Source organism: Pelobates fuscus, chromosome 4 (genome assembly GCF_036172605.1).
Source record: "Pelobates fuscus isolate aPelFus1 chromosome 4, aPelFus1.pri, whole genome shotgun sequence".
NCBI classification, from domain to species: Eukaryota; Metazoa; Chordata; class Amphibia; order Anura; family Pelobatidae; genus Pelobates; species Pelobates fuscus.
The window spans coordinates 37481149-37499120 of NC_086320.1; the positions used below are offsets into that span (position 1 = coordinate 37481149).

The 17972-nt window shown below is 41.8% G+C and overlaps 2 protein-coding genes across 2 annotated transcripts in view; one reads left to right on the forward strand and one right to left on the reverse strand.

Moving 5' to 3' along the window:
- TBC1D31 (TBC1 domain family member 31) overlaps positions 1–16125 on the reverse strand; it is a 98710-nt gene extending 82585 nt beyond the window's left edge. The window contains exon 1 of the mRNA XM_063451093.1: positions 15983–16125. The gene's annotated coding sequence lies outside the window, so the exon portion shown is untranslated. The remainder of the gene's footprint in view (positions 1–15982) is intronic.
- Positions 1001–16532, forward strand: DERL1 (derlin 1). The gene is made up of 8 exons (XM_063451095.1): positions 1001–1276; positions 6686–6797; positions 7918–7982; positions 10407–10433; positions 10899–10994; positions 11715–11767; positions 12533–12643; positions 16003–16532. Exons 1-8 carry the CDS (start codon positions 1124–1126, stop codon positions 16142–16144), a joined length of 759 nt encoding a protein of 252 aa, XP_063307165.1. The 5' UTR covers positions 1001–1123; the 3' UTR covers positions 16145–16532.
- Positions 16533–17972: the final 1440 nt, after the last annotated feature.

The following is a 17972-nucleotide window of genomic DNA, read 5'->3' on the forward strand; positions in this document are numbered from 1 at the left end:
TTCCCTGCCAGGCTCCCTCTCCATGGGATTATAGTGACTCTAGGTATAATGATCCCCATTCCCTGCCAGGCTCCCTCTCCCTGGGATTATAGCGACTCTAGGTATAATGATCCCCATTCCCTGCCAGGCTCCCTCTCCCTGGGATTATAGTGACTCTAGGAATAATGATCCCCATTCCCTGCCAGGCTCCCTCTCCATGGGGTTATAGCGACTCTAGGAATAATGATCCCCATTCCCTGCCAGGCTCCCTCTCCCTGGGATTATGGTGACTCTAGGAATAATGATCCCCATTCCCTGCCAGGCTCCCTCTCCCTGGGATTATAGTGACTCTAGGTATAATGACCCCCATTCCCTGCCAGGCTCCCTCTCCCTGGGATTATAGTGACTCTAGGAATAATGATCCCCATTCCCTGCCAGGCTCCCTCTCCCTGGGATTATGGTGACTCTAGGAATAATGATCCCCATTCCCTGCCAGGCTCCCTCTCCATGGGATTATAGTGACTCTAGGAATAATGATCCCCATTCCCTGCCAAGCTCCCTCTCCCTGGGATTATAGTGACTCTAGGAATAATGATCCCCATTCCCTGCCAGGCTCCCTCTCCCTGGGATTATGGTGACTCTAGGAATAATGATCCCCATTCCCTGCCAGGCTCCCTCTCCCTGGGATTATAGTGACTCTAGGAATAATGATCCCCATTCCCTGCCAGGCTCCCTCTCCCTGGGATTATGGTGACTCTAGGAATAATGATCCCCATTCCCTGCCAGGCTCCCTCTCCCTGGGATTATAGTGACTCTAGGAATAATGATCCCCATTCCCTGCCATGCCCCCTCTCCATGGGATTATGGTGACTCTAGGAATAATGATCCCCATTCCCTGCCAGGCCCCCTCTCCATGGGATTATAGTGACTCTGGGTCTGGGACGGGGATCATGTGATCAGCATGTTGTTCCTTTCCCATGAGCCCCTGCGCGCGGTGGGCGTGGCCCGGGATGACAGCTGACCGGCCCGGAAGTGGTGGAGGCGCGCGTGCGCCGGGCTGCTGCCGAATTCTGAGCGGACACGTCAGTGCAGAGCGCGAGACTCCGCCAGCCGGTTCTGATCGGCCCGCTCCCCCCCTGCCGCCATGTCCGAGCTGGGAGACTGGTTCCGCAGCGTGCCGCCGGTGACCCGGTACTGGTTCGCGGGTTCGGTGGCCCTGCCGCTGGTGGCCAAGCTGGGACTGCTCAACCCCGTCTACCTGGTGCTCTGGCCCGAGGCCTTCCTCCACAAATTCCAGGTCAGTGACCGGCCCCCCGGGGCCACACAGCACCCCCTCCTCACCGGCCCCCCCGGGGCCACACAGCACCCCCTCCTCACCGGCCCCCCCGGGGCCACACAGCACCCCCTCACAGCACCCCCTCCTCACCGGCCCCCCCGGGGCCACACAGCACCCCCTCCTCACCGGCCCCCCCGGGGCCACACAGCACCCCCTCCTCACCGGCCCCCCCGGGGCCACACAGCACCCCCTCCTCACCGGCCCCCCCGGGGCCACACAGCACCCCCTCCTCACCGGCCCCCCCGGGGCCACACAGCACCCCCTCCTCACCGGCCCCCCCGGGGCCACACAGCACCCCCTCCTCACCGGCCCCCCCGGGGCCACACAGCACCCCCTCCTCACCGGCCCCCCCCGGGGCCACACAGCACCCCCTCCTCACCGGCCCCCCCCGGGGCCACACAGCACCCCCTCCTCACCGGCCCCCCCGGGGCCACACAGCACCCTCTCCTCACCGGCCCCCCCGGGGCCACACAGCACCCCCTCCTCACCGGCCCCCCCGGGGCCACACAGCACCCCCTCTTCACCGCCCCCCCCGGGGCCACACAGCACCCCCTCTTCACCGGCCCCCCCGGGGCCACACAGCACCCCCTCTTCACCGGCCCCCCCGGGGCCACACAGCACCCCCTCTTCACCGGCCCCCCCGGGGCCACACAGCACCCCCTCTTCACCGGCCCCCCCGGGGCCACACAGCACCCCCTCCTCACCGGCTAGCAGTGCATCATGGGTGGTAAAGTCCAACACAGCTGGAGAGGCAGACATTGATTTAATCTTTAATAATGGGAGGGAATTATCCCCGGGGATATCACCCGGTTACTCTGTAACGGGAGGGAATTATCCCCGGGGATATCACCCGGTTACTCTGTAACGGGAGGGAATTATCCCCTGGGATATCACCCGGTTACTCTGTAACGGGAGGGAATTATCCCCGGGGATATCACCCGGTTACTCTGTAACGGGAGGGAATTATCCCCGGGGATATCACCCGGTTACTCTGTAACGGGAGGGAATTATCCCCGGGGATATCACCCGGTTACTCTGTAACGGGAGGGAATTATCCCCGGGGATATCACCCGGTTACTCTGTAATGGGAGGGAATTATCCCCAGGTATATTACTGGTTTACACTGTGCTATAGGGATATCTGGGCGGCCCGGATTAGCCATCACTGACCTGAGAGGGTGTAGGTAACCCCAATATCCCCATCTCCACCCCATTGTATGTAATTGGACAGTTTAGATGGGGTGTAATTACAGATGTCATGTAGGTTCTGAGATGATTTACCCCTTCTTTCTGACTTTTAATGGATGTACGCCTGCCGAGGTATAAACGCTATAACCAGGCATTATAAGTATTACATTAGGGTCACCCATGATGTAATTTCCTCTGGGTGTCTTCTAGAGCAGCACTGTCCCGTCCCCCTTACCCCCACCCCCTCTCTGAAAAATGAATGCTTTGTAAAGATAGAATCCTTATGAAATAGTGATATTGACTGTGTCGGAATTCACTGAAATCCCAACCCTGTCGAGATATGGGACAGTGTAGAGACTACTTTGTCTCTTTATAGTTACTACGCTTGACACTTCTAGACATTGGGCGGAGTTACCTCTGTCTACAAGTGAGAATCACCCAGCTGTCACCAGCTAAAGGGAATTGGATTTATCTATAGAGGATACCACAGTCTCATGGGATCTTCCATAGACCTCAATGCTGTACTCTAGCGGATGAGCGTAATTTCAGCAGTGATGTCTGCTTCTGTCACTGAAGTGGAGCGGCCAGGTAAAGATGATGGTACTGCGAGGGGCAGGCTCAGGTAAGTAGAAATCACCTTTACCTCACCCCAAGCACCGTCGGTGACATTGCCGCTTTAAAGGGTTACTTCAACATTCATGACCACTTCTGCTTTCTTATGATTGTATAATTTATGATACAAGTGACCTAAAGTAGTGGTTCTTAAAGAAACACTCCAAGCACTGTAACCACAACCTGACACACCCCCACAATGTAAATTACCTTAACCAGTGCCTGCTAGGCATCAGCCACCTCCTCCATTGAGAGATGGAAGCTCATACATAGAGCCTCCATTAGTTCTGAGCTTAGTCCTGAACTGCTAGATCCAGAATGGAGGAAGGGACAGGTGTATGACAGATCGCAGATAAGTTGTCAAATGGTTGCACTACTTACATTAGAGGAAGACCACACCTGGCATCACAAACACTAAAGCAATCTTTCCATTTTACAGAGGAAATCATTAACCACTCTATTGTGGGCTGTTGTCTTTAAAACTGTTCTTTCTCCAGGTGGGGGTTTCTGTCTTGTTCTGAAAGTAAAACCTATGCCTTTTCTGTCTCATTTCCAATAGCAGAGTCTTAAGTTTTGCATATTTATCGCCGTCTTTGCTAACCACAAAATAAACTATTTCTGCTTAAAGCATCTGTCACTAACTATAATTTGCAAAGACCCCCAGTGGTGACATCATTGCTTGGGTTCTGGTGACCAGGGGAGGAAGGGGGGGCAGGGGAAGGTAGGTTAATCTTACTTGAACCTGTCCCACGCAGACTCCTTAATCCTCTTTCATTTGGTCCTTTTCGGCTCCTGGCTCTCTCAGGAGCCAACATTAGTACTGTGCTCTCGCGCATGCATACAGCATTGAGATCTGTGGAGGATTACGGGAGATTGCGAGATCTTTCATAAAAATAGCTTTTTTTTTTCTCCTATTACAGCCATCCCTACTTTATCTCAGTATATATTTTGACTGCGTTGTAATAGATAGCGATATAGATATTATAGATATTTGAACGTAGAGAAGAACACAGAGGTTGAGTGGCAAGTCATTACTGAAGTTATCAGCATCACAATGATCATAAAATGCTAGCTGAGCATTAAGGATGGGGGTGGGGCAATAACCAGTAAAGCAGCCGGACCATAGTCCATAACCAATAGGTAAATGTATAAACGTAATAACTGAGAGCCAAGCTATAGGAGGTTATTCAAAAGGGGTGGAGAGGAGGAATCAAAGGGTATCGAGACCGAGAAATCAGGAAGCGTATAGCGGTACAGGATATAGAGTTATGTCTCATCATTGTTTGTGAAGCTTGTGTATCCATTTCCTATTTGTTCCTACACCTTCTCGAGAAATGCTAATTCCAGCCTTGCATTGCTGTTTACCAGGTAGTTTAACCTGCTGCCAGGTAGTGCCAGAACAGATAAAACGCTACGGAATCTGTTGGCGCTATTTAAATCGCCATAATAATAACAACAGATACTTCACGTATCCAGGAATAGACAGAAAGAAAGCCTTGTTCACCAAGCACTGCTTTGCTCCACAAAACTAGTAACTTCAATGGCAATGTTCCAGGGTTGAGTGATAATTTAACTAGACACAGATTAGAAAAAAAATGTCTCAACAGCATTCCCACAGAACTAAAATTTCAAGGAACACTTTAAGCACTGGTGCTCATTGAAGTCATAGTTACAAGGATTCTTTGCGTGCCATCCCTTTTTGTTTTGTCTAACGGTACCACCACAACGAGTTGAGTGAAGCTGCCATATTCACGGTCTTACCTCTATATCGGCATTCACAGTTGTAAACACTAGATGGAGAAACATAATACAATATAATGAAATCTGCACATTTGCTGTAAATGTGGATCAAAACGTACAGATATTTTATTCTCTACAACAGGGCTGTCCAACCTTGGGTAATCCGAAAGCCACACTAAAAACCAAGATTTATCCAAGGGCCATATGCAAAGTTATTGCACCCCTGATACAAAATGCATTCCTCAAACACTGCAGCCCCACACTGCATCCCCTTTAGACACATTATAGGGGATGCCGTGTGTATGAAGGATGCAACGTGTGATATGGGGACGTTGGTAGCCAACATGCATATGTATATTCTTTTTGTTTTTTGTATTACTTTTTAGAAAAAATTAAAAAAATATACAGCAGTCCCATTTCCCTTCTTACCGGTTTGTCAGGAAGGAAGACCCTGCAGGCCCTGGTGCTTCGGTGGTATTCCGTAAATCTGCCTGCAGCTCCTCTGGTTGCAGGCAGAGTTCAGTCCTCTCGCGAGCTCCTCGGAGCGTTGCAATGGTAACCCGTGGCAATACTCAAAATAGCGCAGCTCGCAGAAGGAACATACTGCCTACTGCTCCTCACCTCCCATGCCGCGTATTGGGCTGCTCCGCTCTACAGAGTAGTAACATATGCACTTTATAGCGGCTCTGCCACACCATATCAAAATTGAGTATTTCATAAAGATAGTCTTGTTATGAAATACATCGACTGGATTGGAATTTCAGTGAATTATAATATTTGTGTTTATCAATTGTTTATGGACTATGATCTTGCTGCTTCACTGATAATTGCCCCCCTTCCTGCCCCGCTGACATTTTATAATCCTACTCTACCTCTCCACGGTCAGGTGATATTTATTTTGAATTTTTTTATATACAGACTGTGTGATCTTTTTACTTCAGCCTATTTAGGCACAGTCTGCTTTCTTATTTGTTCTTGAAGGTTGCCCTAGTTTATTTTCTAGAGGATTATTTTATATCCATTTTGGCCTTGGGTTTATGGGTATTTATGTAACACTTTGAATTACACTTACCGTACCTGTTTCATTCAACTACTTTGTGTTTCAGTCGTATTCTTTAAATGAACTCTTTAGACCCCTAAAGCACTTCAGATTTTATTTTCTTTATTTTACAAAAAGTGCAGATTGCATTAGAATTCCTTCTGCAATATCGCTAATAAAAATATTAAAGAGAATGGGTCCAAGTACAGATCCCTGAGGTACCCCGCTGGTGACAAGCCCAAGCTTCGAATATACTCCATTGACTACAACCCTCTGTTGCCTGTCACTCAGCCACTGCCTTACCCATTCAACAATATTGGAATCCAAACTCAAAGATTGCAGTTTATTGATAAGCCTTCTATGTGCAACATTGTCAATTATAGCAGATGTCTTTTGATACCCAGTTGTTCAAAAATTGAGAACACGTAGCATTGTATAAGAAACAAGCGCATATCAGGAGAGTATCATAGATCAATCGCAATGAAACACTCCAGGATATTTTTAAATATTGATCTGTTTTTTTGTGGGAAATTCAGAAAAGAAGCAAACCAATTGGGATGTATATGGTATAATAAGAAATGTGTAATAAAATATAGTACCAAACAGAAAAAAAACAATGATGTATTTATTGGGCTATTTGTAGCTGTAAAGATACTCTAACAAGGGGCAAATGTGGAAGTTGGACATAGAGTATTATATTAATACAAAAGTTTACTTCTATGGATTATTGCATGGATATTTTTATTTCCTTCATTTCATATCAGATCTCTATCTTGTATGTCTTTTGAACAGATTTGGAGACCGCTCACTGCAACATTTTACTTCCCTGTGGGACCTGCGACAGGCTTTTTGTACATGGTGAATTTATATTTCCTGTATCAGTATTCAACACGACTTGAAACTGGTTCGTATTTCCTCTTCTTATCGTCATACTAGTCATCTTGCACACATACTTTTTTTCTTCTTCTTATCCCCAGATTAGAGACAGTGCAACATTTGGATATCCCTATTAGGTAGTAGTGTAGGTCGGACTAATTTTATTTGGTTTTTTTTCCCAGCGTGATAAGGCTACCGCCAGGGAGGACTCTGCTAGATTGTAGAGCAGCTCTGGTTGTGTCCTGGGTTTTCCTACTCGAGTGATGGTTATTCACTATGATGTAGAGTATACCTGCACAAAAACATATTTGAGCTGCTTTGCAATATTTAAATGCTTTTTAATCTGCTCCTAAACACATTGATTTGACTGGGATTTAGCTGTGTAATCTTCATTGAGTAAGACTCCACATGTATATGTCGGGCAAATTGATTAGTTTGGTCGCAGATTAAAAGGCATATGATTTGGACAAATTGGCTCAAATTAATTTTTGTACTAGTCTAGGCTAATAGTGCCCACAATTAATATTGAGTATATATTGAAGTGAGGCTCCTGCATATAGTAACCTAGAATTTCTTATAGTTTAAAGGAACACAATAGGCACTATAAAATCATCAAATTATTGAAGTTATAGTGCCTTCGGTCCTACCCCCAAAAACTTGCAATGTATTGGTTAGGAGGCTTGGAAGCGTGGCTTGAAGCCTCAACTCCAAGCCCCTCTGGGTATGATAGCTGGTAATGTTACTTTTGAGTTCTCATACCCAAACGTACTAGACATCATGCGCGTGTGCGCGGAGTCCTTACTGTGCTGTAGAGAATCATTGGTGAACTGAGGCAAGCATTACTCTATGAAAAAATTACTCAGTGCTGGAGAGAAGGTAAGTCACTTTATTTATTTTAATGAGGAACTTCACAACTGTTGCGTTAGGAATATAACCACATAGCCCCACCACATAGCTGCCTAACTAGGCATAAACAAGTATAAAACCTGAGGCCTGATGGGACATTCCACTGGGTTAACTTTTTCAACAGGTTATCTCTCTATGGAAAATGAAAAGCAAGTGTTTTGCCATGACTTCTAGTGAGGATAGAATACAAGTGAATACATTTGTTTTGTTGCTTACGTGTCCATCCATATTTTATGTTGCAGGTGTGTTTGATGGCCGACCTGCAGACTATTTGTTTATGCTCCTTTTTAACTGGATCTGCATTGTTGTATCCTTCAGAAATGTGTTCAGAATTCTACCTTAATCTAATCACATTTTATATATTTATAGGTATAAAGCTTTATAACATGACTGAAATAACCTCTGACTAACTAACTGTGTCCTGCAAGAACACGTTTTAACAAAACAATGACTTTTCAGGCACCACGTGAACTTGCTTCGAATGGTGGAGAAAGTTAAAATGTAAAGTTCAAATATCATTTAGTGTCACTATAGATAATGATTTCCATAAATTGATCTAACAGATTGCTACATCTGAAGGGGTTGAAATATAGATATACACTTGCAGTGGGTTTACAACCATCCTTACTATCCACAGTGCTGAGTGCAGCATCTCATTGTCAAGATATATGAATTTGCTATAAATTGTGTATGTAAAATGTTACTACTTACTAAACTTCAGCCATATGATCTAGGGATGCAATCATTTAAATAAAAAATATTAACATGTAGCCAGAACCAACCAAGTTTTCCATTACATGCTATAGGGAGAGGCACAGAAGAGTAGAAAAAACAAAAACCAATCATGTGATGCATTCTTAAGTCAATATTTAGAGATGTTTACCCCCCCAATAGTTACTCTAAGCACCATGCCACTTCAGTACTTTAAAATGGTCATGGTGCTTGACGTCTGTGTGTAGAGGGTTTTACTTTGGGGCACCATTAGCCAACTTGGAACAAGAATTCTGTTCTATAAATTGAACCAGGGAACGGGACTAAGGCATCATAACCATTTGAGTGAGCTTGTCCTTTAACCTACACATGCTTGAAAGATGGGTGACTGCTTTTTCCAGTTTACTGTACTATTGACCAAACCATTTGAAAGCATGATTGCTACAATCTTTACTATAAAATCAAATCTAATAAAATAGACTTTTGATTTGCCTTCTTGCCCCCAAATTCTCCCCTACATAAAATCTGCAATATTTAAAAGGGAGCTCTGTCACACCTCTGTACACCTGGAACATGCATTTTGCAGGAATGGTCCTGCCATAGAGACCAAAATGTATATAAAATACAGATTAAGGAACAGCGCACACATACAAATATTTCTAAATTCTATAAGGCTACTTGAAATCACCAATATCAGCAAACAAATATAGGGATTTGTTCCACATATGGCCATATTGTGTGAAGCCCCCCACTACTTCACAGTACCCCCAATATCGCTGGATCCTACACTAATTCCAAATGTGGCAGACAAAAATTACTGGTGGCACTCGTATCATGTGAGAGCAAGGAGAAAACACTGCTGAATTTTGTGAAAATATGCTGAGATTGAGACAAAACCTATTGGCAATAAAGAAACCCAGACATATTGATCTGGTTTATGCAGTTCTGACTAGTGTTATTTCAAACTCTGGAAGAAAAGGGACATTGAATGAAACACATCTCTCTGGGGAATGGAAAAAGGAATGATAGAAGTATTTGTTTACAGATTGCATAAAAATGTTTTTTATATACAGTGGGACCTCGGTTTACGAATTTAATGCGCTCTCCGGGGACGTTTCTTATTGCAAAAAATGTGTAGACCGAAACACTGTTTCCCAAAGGAATGCATTGAAAACCAATTAATCCGTTCTGGAGGTCAGAAAAAAGTCAAAATGAGCTGGCATGGAAACCAACCCACAATGCAGAACACACAGTAAAAGGCATGCAAACGATGAAGCTCAGCTCCCTACCTTTCCACAGCTTGAGAAATGCACCAAAAAGTTCCAAAACAACTGCAAACAATTTCCATAATTGCTCCAAAACTTAATGCCAAAGCTGCTCCAACACCTCCACACTCGATGCCACGTGCTACCCATAGGCTCCAGCATGCAGAGGGTGGTGCTATAAACTTCCCAGGTGCAATGCCTCCTGGGGAAACGTGCTTTGTCTTGCGAAAAATATTTTGTAAACCGAGGCATTATTTTTAATGGATTTATTTGTAAACCGAAAATTATGTTAACTGAGATGTTTGTAAACCAAGGTCCCACTTTGTGTGTATGTGTGTGTGTATATGTATATGTGTATATGTATATGTGTATATATATATATATATATATATATATATATATATATATTTATTTTCTATATAATGTAACATTTTGTTTCTATTATAATGACCGGGTTTATTGATATGTCTGATGTGCTAATGGTGTAACTTTATTTGTGCGTCTCAGTTTTTCACATCTGCAGTTAAGTTGACAAATTTGTAATGCACAAATGTCATGTTTTCAACATGCTTGTGTATTTTATTTTGTTTCTTCAGTGGGTTAAAAGTAAAATACTCTTCTTTAAAATGTGCAGGAATGATCCATCTATATTCACTGTAAAGCCATTTATGACTGAGTGAACAGAGCTTGTTGCCAGTTTAGGTAGAATAATCTTGTAAACCTAAATTATCAGATTTTCTTTAACCGCTTTCAAGATTTCTGCAGTGGTCATGGATAAGCAGGTAAGATGTTAAATAATTATGGTTTCTAAGTAACTGACCTCTGAGCTTGTAATCCACTTTTTTTTTTTCTCTCTCCTTTTTGTTAACATACCAACTTTATCTTCTAAGCATAGATACTAGAAAATTGCCTGTACAACTTATATTTAACAGATCCAAGTAGAACCATCACACAAGCAATAAAACATTTTTGTGTACATTTTTTTTAGGCTGTTTTGTGGCTTTCCACCTAAGATACCCATCTATTTTCATAAGACCCCTTCCTTTATCTCTGTGGTTAAGGATAACCATTGTACCCTCCTAAGGCCTGGGGTCAGGTAAATGTCTTTATAATATCATACCTAAAATTCAATTAGTTATCAAGGGGTTGAAATATATCGGACCTACTCAGCTGCCACACATTACTAAAAATCCAATTTTGTGATCTTGGATACTGATAAAATTGCTGTTTTTCCTTCTCTATTTTAGCTATTGATGATCCCTCTTATAATGTCAGTTCTGTATGTCTGGTCTCAGTTGAACAAAGATACAGTAGTATCATTTTGGTTTGGAACAAGATTTAAGGTATAGTACTCACATTAAGAAAAAATATTTTTACAGAAATTGTAAGATTAAAAAAAACCTTTATTGTATTTTAGAGCAGATCGGGTCCTGACGTAGGTATATTTACACTGTACATTGTCTTTCCTTTCAGCCTGATTTATATTTGCTGTATATTAAAATAGACTTGTGTGTGTAAGAGACCGTTTATGCTAGTCTCCAACTTGCTCTTTGTATTCACTTCCTCAACTGTGAATACAGTTGCTGTATACATTTCCCATTGATTTGTGGTGGACATTTCTGTGGAAGCTATTGTACGTATATCCATGTCACACATGTATAAAAGAAAGGACAACTGCTGGGATCAATCATCTTGCTGTTTTAGCAGAACGAAGCTCAGGTTGCACGATTGATTTGCTTGTAAAATATACTGCAATAGACATTTTGTAACAATAAGAATTATATACCTGTAAAAGAAAAAATAATATACAATGTACATGGTAGAGGCAGTTGTTTTTTATCTTCTGATAATGTAGCTGAGGGTGTGCACCTAAATATTGCATGTTGTTATAATATGATGTCATGAAGTAAAGTCTGTGACAGTGGTTCAAATACAGTACTTCCAGCTATTGGCAAACTCCAACTCCCCATAATCACCGCAGCATAAATTTACCAAATGTTCACTGTAGGCTTACTACGGAGTATAATTATCTTTGTTTTTTTTTCCCCTCTTCTTTTTTTAAGGCCCATTATCTTCCGTGGGTCATTCTCGGATTCAACTACATAATCAGCGGATCGTAAGTAACTCTAATGATCTTTATTAATTATCATTCTATCTTGCCCATTGTATGTGCATCAGTGCACTCTTACATTACCGAGTAGAGCGTCCAACAATTGTCTGATGTTGCAGAAGCAACATCCAATGCTGCCTTATGCACTGGTACCTTTATAGCTCCGACCTGAAAAAAAATCCCCATATAATTATGTAATTATACTCTCCTCCCCATAAATACACATCATTTTAGCTCATCAAAACATATTCCACATCTCAACGTGCACTTGGATAGAGTGCTGAATGAGTCCTCACCCTGCATGCTAGGATAGAGTGCTGGATGTTTACAGATCTGCTCATCACTTACCTGAGTGCAGTAATATCCAGTGCATTATCCCACCTACATAACAAGGACATTTGTGACTGTCAACACAGTGCAATCCAATAAGTCATGGAAGCACATTTTAGTCACTGTGCTTCCTGAGCCACATACATGATTTTCTGGAACCGCATGTTTATGACCCCTATGCTAGCACACCGGATTAAGGGTGTGTTATTCTCTCTAGTGGAGCTATATTAGTATAAAGAGATGTCTTTTGGTAGATGGGTAATCATTATACTTTTCCATTTACATAGCACTGGTTAGACTGGTAATATTTATTTCTGGTTCCTCAAAGACTTTGCTAGGCAGATGCCCATCCTCCTTTTCATGTTTTCGGTCTTAATACAGTTTTTTTTTTTTTTTTTTTAAATACTGGATATATATATATATCCTATTTTATGTTTTCAGAGTCGTCGATGAGCTTATTGGAAATCTAGTTGGACACCTGTTCTACTTCTTGATGTTTAAGTACCCTGCGGACTTAGGAGGAAGGAGCTTTTTATCTACACCACAGTTCCTGTAAGTGTTTCATCACTAAACACAGAGCATGTTTGTTTTTGTTTTTTTTCTCTCAATTCATATTTATTGGTTTATAAGTGCGATATATATCTTATGTATAGTGAATTCCACCAGTTTTCTCAGAAATTTCTGTTTCATAAGTGAAATTCTGACACTTTTCTGTAGAAAAAGTGGCGGATAAATCCATTGCATCGAGGAGAAAACAGCGTATATTTTTAAAAATGGTTTAACTCACAAAGAAGGAACAGATGAGAAAATCTGACAGATTTAAAGGCGCACTATAGGGTTAGGAACACAAACATGTATTCCTGACCCTATAGGGTTAAAACCACCATCTAGTTCCCCTGATCCCCTCATTCCTCCCTAAATATAGTAAAATCTTACTTGTATTCAAGCCTGAAGCTGCTGGATTTGTGCCTGTTTCCTTTAGACCTGCCTGCTGACATCATCAGAAGTGGTAGCCTGATCCAATCACAGTGCTTCCCCATAGGATTGGCTGAGACTAACAAAGAGGCAGATCAGGGGCAGAGCCAGCACAATTCAAACACAGCCCTGGCCAATCAGCATCTCCTCATAGAGCTGAATTGAAACCATGAATCTCTATGAGGAAAGTTCAGTGTCTGCATGCAGAGGTAGGAGACACTGAATGTTTGGATGCATTTTAGGCAGCCATGACCCAGGAAGGATCTCTAACAGCTGTCAAAGGAGTGGCCAGTGAATTATCCCTAGGCTGTGATGTAAACACTGCGTTTTCTCTGAAAAGACAGTGTTTACAGCAAAAAGCCTGAAGGGATTGATTCTACTCACCAGAACAAATGCAATAAGCTGTAGTTGTTCTGGTGACTATAGTGTCCCTTTAATAAATTGTGCCAAAAATTAGACATATAAAAATGTTGGTGACACTTTGATAAATATCCCCATTATATTCTATAAAGCATGTCTTGTGTCCATCTACAAGCAGAGATGAATTTCCTGTTAGGCAGAGTGGGTAATTGCCTAAAGGCACCTGACCACTAGGAGGCGCTTATTTTCAGCACTTATAAAGTACCATTATGAGTTTAAATAGGCAGGTGGGGAGATAAGTACCAAGATCTTTGGCCAGTGTCCTCTGTAGTCCTGTCAGCCTTAATAGCAGAACTGCAGGAACAGTTATAGAGCGTGTAACACTCAGTGCTGTCTAAGCTCCTCCAGTGTCTGTGTGTGAGGCTGAACAGGAAGTGGAAGGGATCACTTCCCATCTGCCAACTAACAGCCTCTCACAAAGGAAATGCCTTGCAGGAGGAGCAGGGGAAGCTTTATCTGATACACACTGTATAACCACTCCTTTATAGAAAACATAGGAGGATAAATACTTTGCAAATAACCCTTCAAACTCCAGCACTCAAAGCATAAACCTGAAAATAAACCCTTTACCTCAATCCTATGTTTAACTTATCTTAGAAACTAAGTACCTCATATACCCTAATACTAATTTTAACTACTACAACCTCAACCCCTCTCAAGCTGTTAATCTTTTTAACACCAAACATCCTATGTAATGAAACTCACACTAAACTTAAACCTCCTTTACCATAACCACTTCTAACATTATCCTTAAAGGACCACTATAGGCACCCAGACCACTTCAGCTCAATGAAGTGGTCTGGGTGCCAGGTTCCTCTAGTTTTAACCCTGCAGGTGAAAACATAGCAATATTCAGAGAAACTGCTATGTTTACACTGCAGGGTTAATCCAGCCTCTAGTGGCTGTCTCCCTGACAGTGTAAATTGCGGAAGCGCCTCTAGTGGCTGAGTAAATCGCACTTGTTTGACACTGGACGTCCTAACGGACCTCCAGCGTCAAAAAAGATCCCCATAGGAAAGCATTGAGTAATGCTTTCCTATGGGTGGGTTTGAATGCACGCCTGCCTCTGGCCGCGCATTCGGCTCCATTTGGGAGCTGACGTCGATGAGGGAGGAGAGGTCACCAGTGCCGAGGGAACCCAGCGCTTGGTCAAGGTAAACAAATGGTTAACCATTTATTCGCCGCGGAACGGGGCCCTGGTCACCATTTAAGTGACTAGGACTCTATAGCATTAGGAATGTATACTTGTATTCCTAACCCTATAGTGTTCATTTAACCCTGCATGCATTTAAACAGCTGCATCCACTAACTTTACTCACAAATTCGGACACCATACATTACAAGCAGAGCATAAATCTTCACATATATACATTTATACATATGCGGTTGTCAAATATGATTGCTTTTTAAGATGGGTTTATGGTTGCAATACCCACTTAATAAATGAATTGTGCTTTAGTTGCCTTATTTTGGGGTTGGGTAGCAGGGGGCGTTTTAGAATGTTGTGCCTGTAGACGCTTGACGTGTAAATCCAACCTGTTGGGGTCTGTATCCAAGCTATATCCTCTATAAAAATTTGCATGGCATTCGTATAGAAAGCAAATACTTTGTGACAGACGTGCATTCACTGGCATTTCCTCAATGCCTATGGAGATCTTCGAACGTTCTGGCAGATGCAAGCTTTGCGGAATGTGTGGATATTGCTCAGGAGATTAGAAAGTACATTGCTAGTTGTTTTTCCAGAATACTAAATAGATTTTAACATTTGTAGCTTGCCTTTCACCTACTTGTTGATGAACAACACATACTAAGCACATGTCTTGGTTCTTATTTGTGCAGAGTCTCTCTATTTGGGAAAAGGCATTCGATTTCTTTTATGGGAAAATTGTATGTTGTATTTGGCATTAGTCGGCTGCATAAGGTTATGATGGGCTCCCATTGATTTTGGTAACATTTGTTCTCGGTTTTCTAGTCAATTTTTATTTATTTTTGTATTTTAAATAGCAGTTTTTTGTTTTTTGTTTTTGTTTTACACACTACTGGTTGGTTTCAATTGTAACTTTTTAATAGTTTTTAACATTTGGTTGTTTTATTTTGCATTGCTGGTAATAAAAGCAATATATAATTTATGGTAGTGGTATGTTAAGAGCAAGAGTGCCACCTTGTGGCCATTTAATTTGTTGTTGTCATTGTCTTTCCTTGATATGTTACAGGGATGTTTATCCTTTTTAGTGGAAGTCTGCTATACCTTCTAATTAAATAAACACTGTAATTTTTTATAAAATGTATGTAATTGATTATAAAAGCATCACTTGTAATTACTCTTCCTTTAAGGGTGCATCACTCTTGATTAGCCTTGTTTTCAATACTTTTACGGTCATACAGGACATGTTGGAACTTTATGAATATTTTCCCAGCATGCATTTTTCTCCCACCAAGCTGTTTATGCCGTTTAAAAGCTATGTATAAACATTTGGATTTTGCTTATCAGTCTACCTTTCCGTTCCTCTTTTCAGCTACCGCTGGCTTCCTAGCCGAAGAGGTGGCATTTCAGGATTTGGCATCCCACCAGAGAGTGCAAGAAGACCAGCAGACAATCCTCCCGCAGGTGGCGGCAGACACAACTGGGGACAAGGTGTCCGACTAGGTGACCAGTAAAAGGCTTATCAGATTTGTGCCGGAAACTTTTTTACTTTTCTTTAGAATTTTAGAATGGACTCGACACATAAAGAGCATAAACGTATGTAAGAGACAAGAAGAATCAACCACTGCTAAGAAATTTCTCTGTTGATGGATGCAACGTGTAGTGGTAAATGTAAACCAAGGTACAAATGTGTATTGAGCTGCTGCACAGGCCAGCTGACTGCAGGTGTGAACACGTCTCCCGCAATTTGTGAAGATTACTCTCTGCCAGTTACGTTGCCTGAAAATCCCTTGATATATGGAGGAATTGCAAAAGGCAAACTCTGTCTTATGGATGTGTTGCGATTCTCCCTTAATGTAAATAAAAGGTTCAAAGGTTCTCTTTAGAGAAGCTTTGAGAATACTCGTCCTCCAAGTCTTCTCTGTTCTTACACCAGTACATTGCGGACCATTATCCCAGGACAGGATAATTATATCCTTTATTGTAAAAAAAAAAAAAAAAAAAAAGCTTAAACGATTGATCACAATATTGTCTTTTACAAGATCTATTCATTAGCAGAAGTGTTTGTTTTTGTTTTTTTGAAAGTCTGGTCCTTAAAGAATCAGTTATACATGGAGTATACACCTATTTATAACAACGTTTAAGACACTAGCTAATTCTGTAGTTTGTTATAATGAAAAATATTTTATTAAAATTACTTGCTTGTTTAATTGGAGCAAAAGTTAGAATAGTTTTAGCTTGAATGGAATCAATCTGGTACGTTACAAAGATGCATATAAACCTTTTTTTTTGGGGGGGGGGGGAGAAGGGGTTTAATTTTTAAATGCAGTACATACATAATGCATTCAATATATGCAAAAACAATACATTAAAGTTAAGGTGTCTACTTATGTTCCTGCATGTGATCTACATTCCAAGCCATTGCTGCTTCTCCTGTGAGATACATGTCTGCACTACAAGAATTTGTCAGGTACAGCATGGGAGTTGGAGTTCATTTGTCAACTTTCTACTGCCGAAAGCTGGCTGCTGAATTAAAACTCATGGAAACCCATGAAGAGGTGTACAAGGAAGAATGATGTGTGGCACTGGACACCTTAATCTGTGCAAAGAACAGGAGATATTATGATGTTTGGAGTTGTTTACACTCTGGGTGAGTGCCCTGAAACAACCATGTGCACCTCAAGCCTATTATGAAATATTCTTATTTTGATATATAATTTGCATAAAGGACATGGTTAAAGCCCCCATTAACAGTCTGTGAAATATAATCATACTTTAAGGAGCATTTGCAGACCACATCAGCCATAGTGCTTCCGGTTTATTGCACATCCCAGAGAGCAGAACAATAGCATATATTTTAAGGTGCATGTTTGTTTGTTTGTTTGGTTTATTTTGTTTAGTTTTTTTCCTTCCCATCCATCTTGTGCATCATGTCTTCTTGAATAAGATTGGGCAACTATTGGCACTCTAGCTGTTGTGATCCAGAACGGACTGTAATGGAAGACTTCATAGCACCTGCTGACTTACTATATTAGAAATGTCACCCTGTAGTTGTTAAGCAGTTCATCAAAGGAGTCATGTAATTAATAACTTTTTATAGAGGATGACTTTTTTTGTTTAAATTTTATTTGTTAAAAATCTGATACCATGTGAGGCCATAATCCAAGAAATGGTGTTGTTCTTCTATAAGCACATGTTTTAGTAAATAAAGCTACTTACTAAAAGCTTAGCAGTTCCCATTCTAGGCGGTCACCGTAGTACCTGCCATTTCCAAAACGGAAATTGCAATATTTAGCATTGCAAGTGCATGGACCCATCAATCACAAACTTTAAAAATGCCTA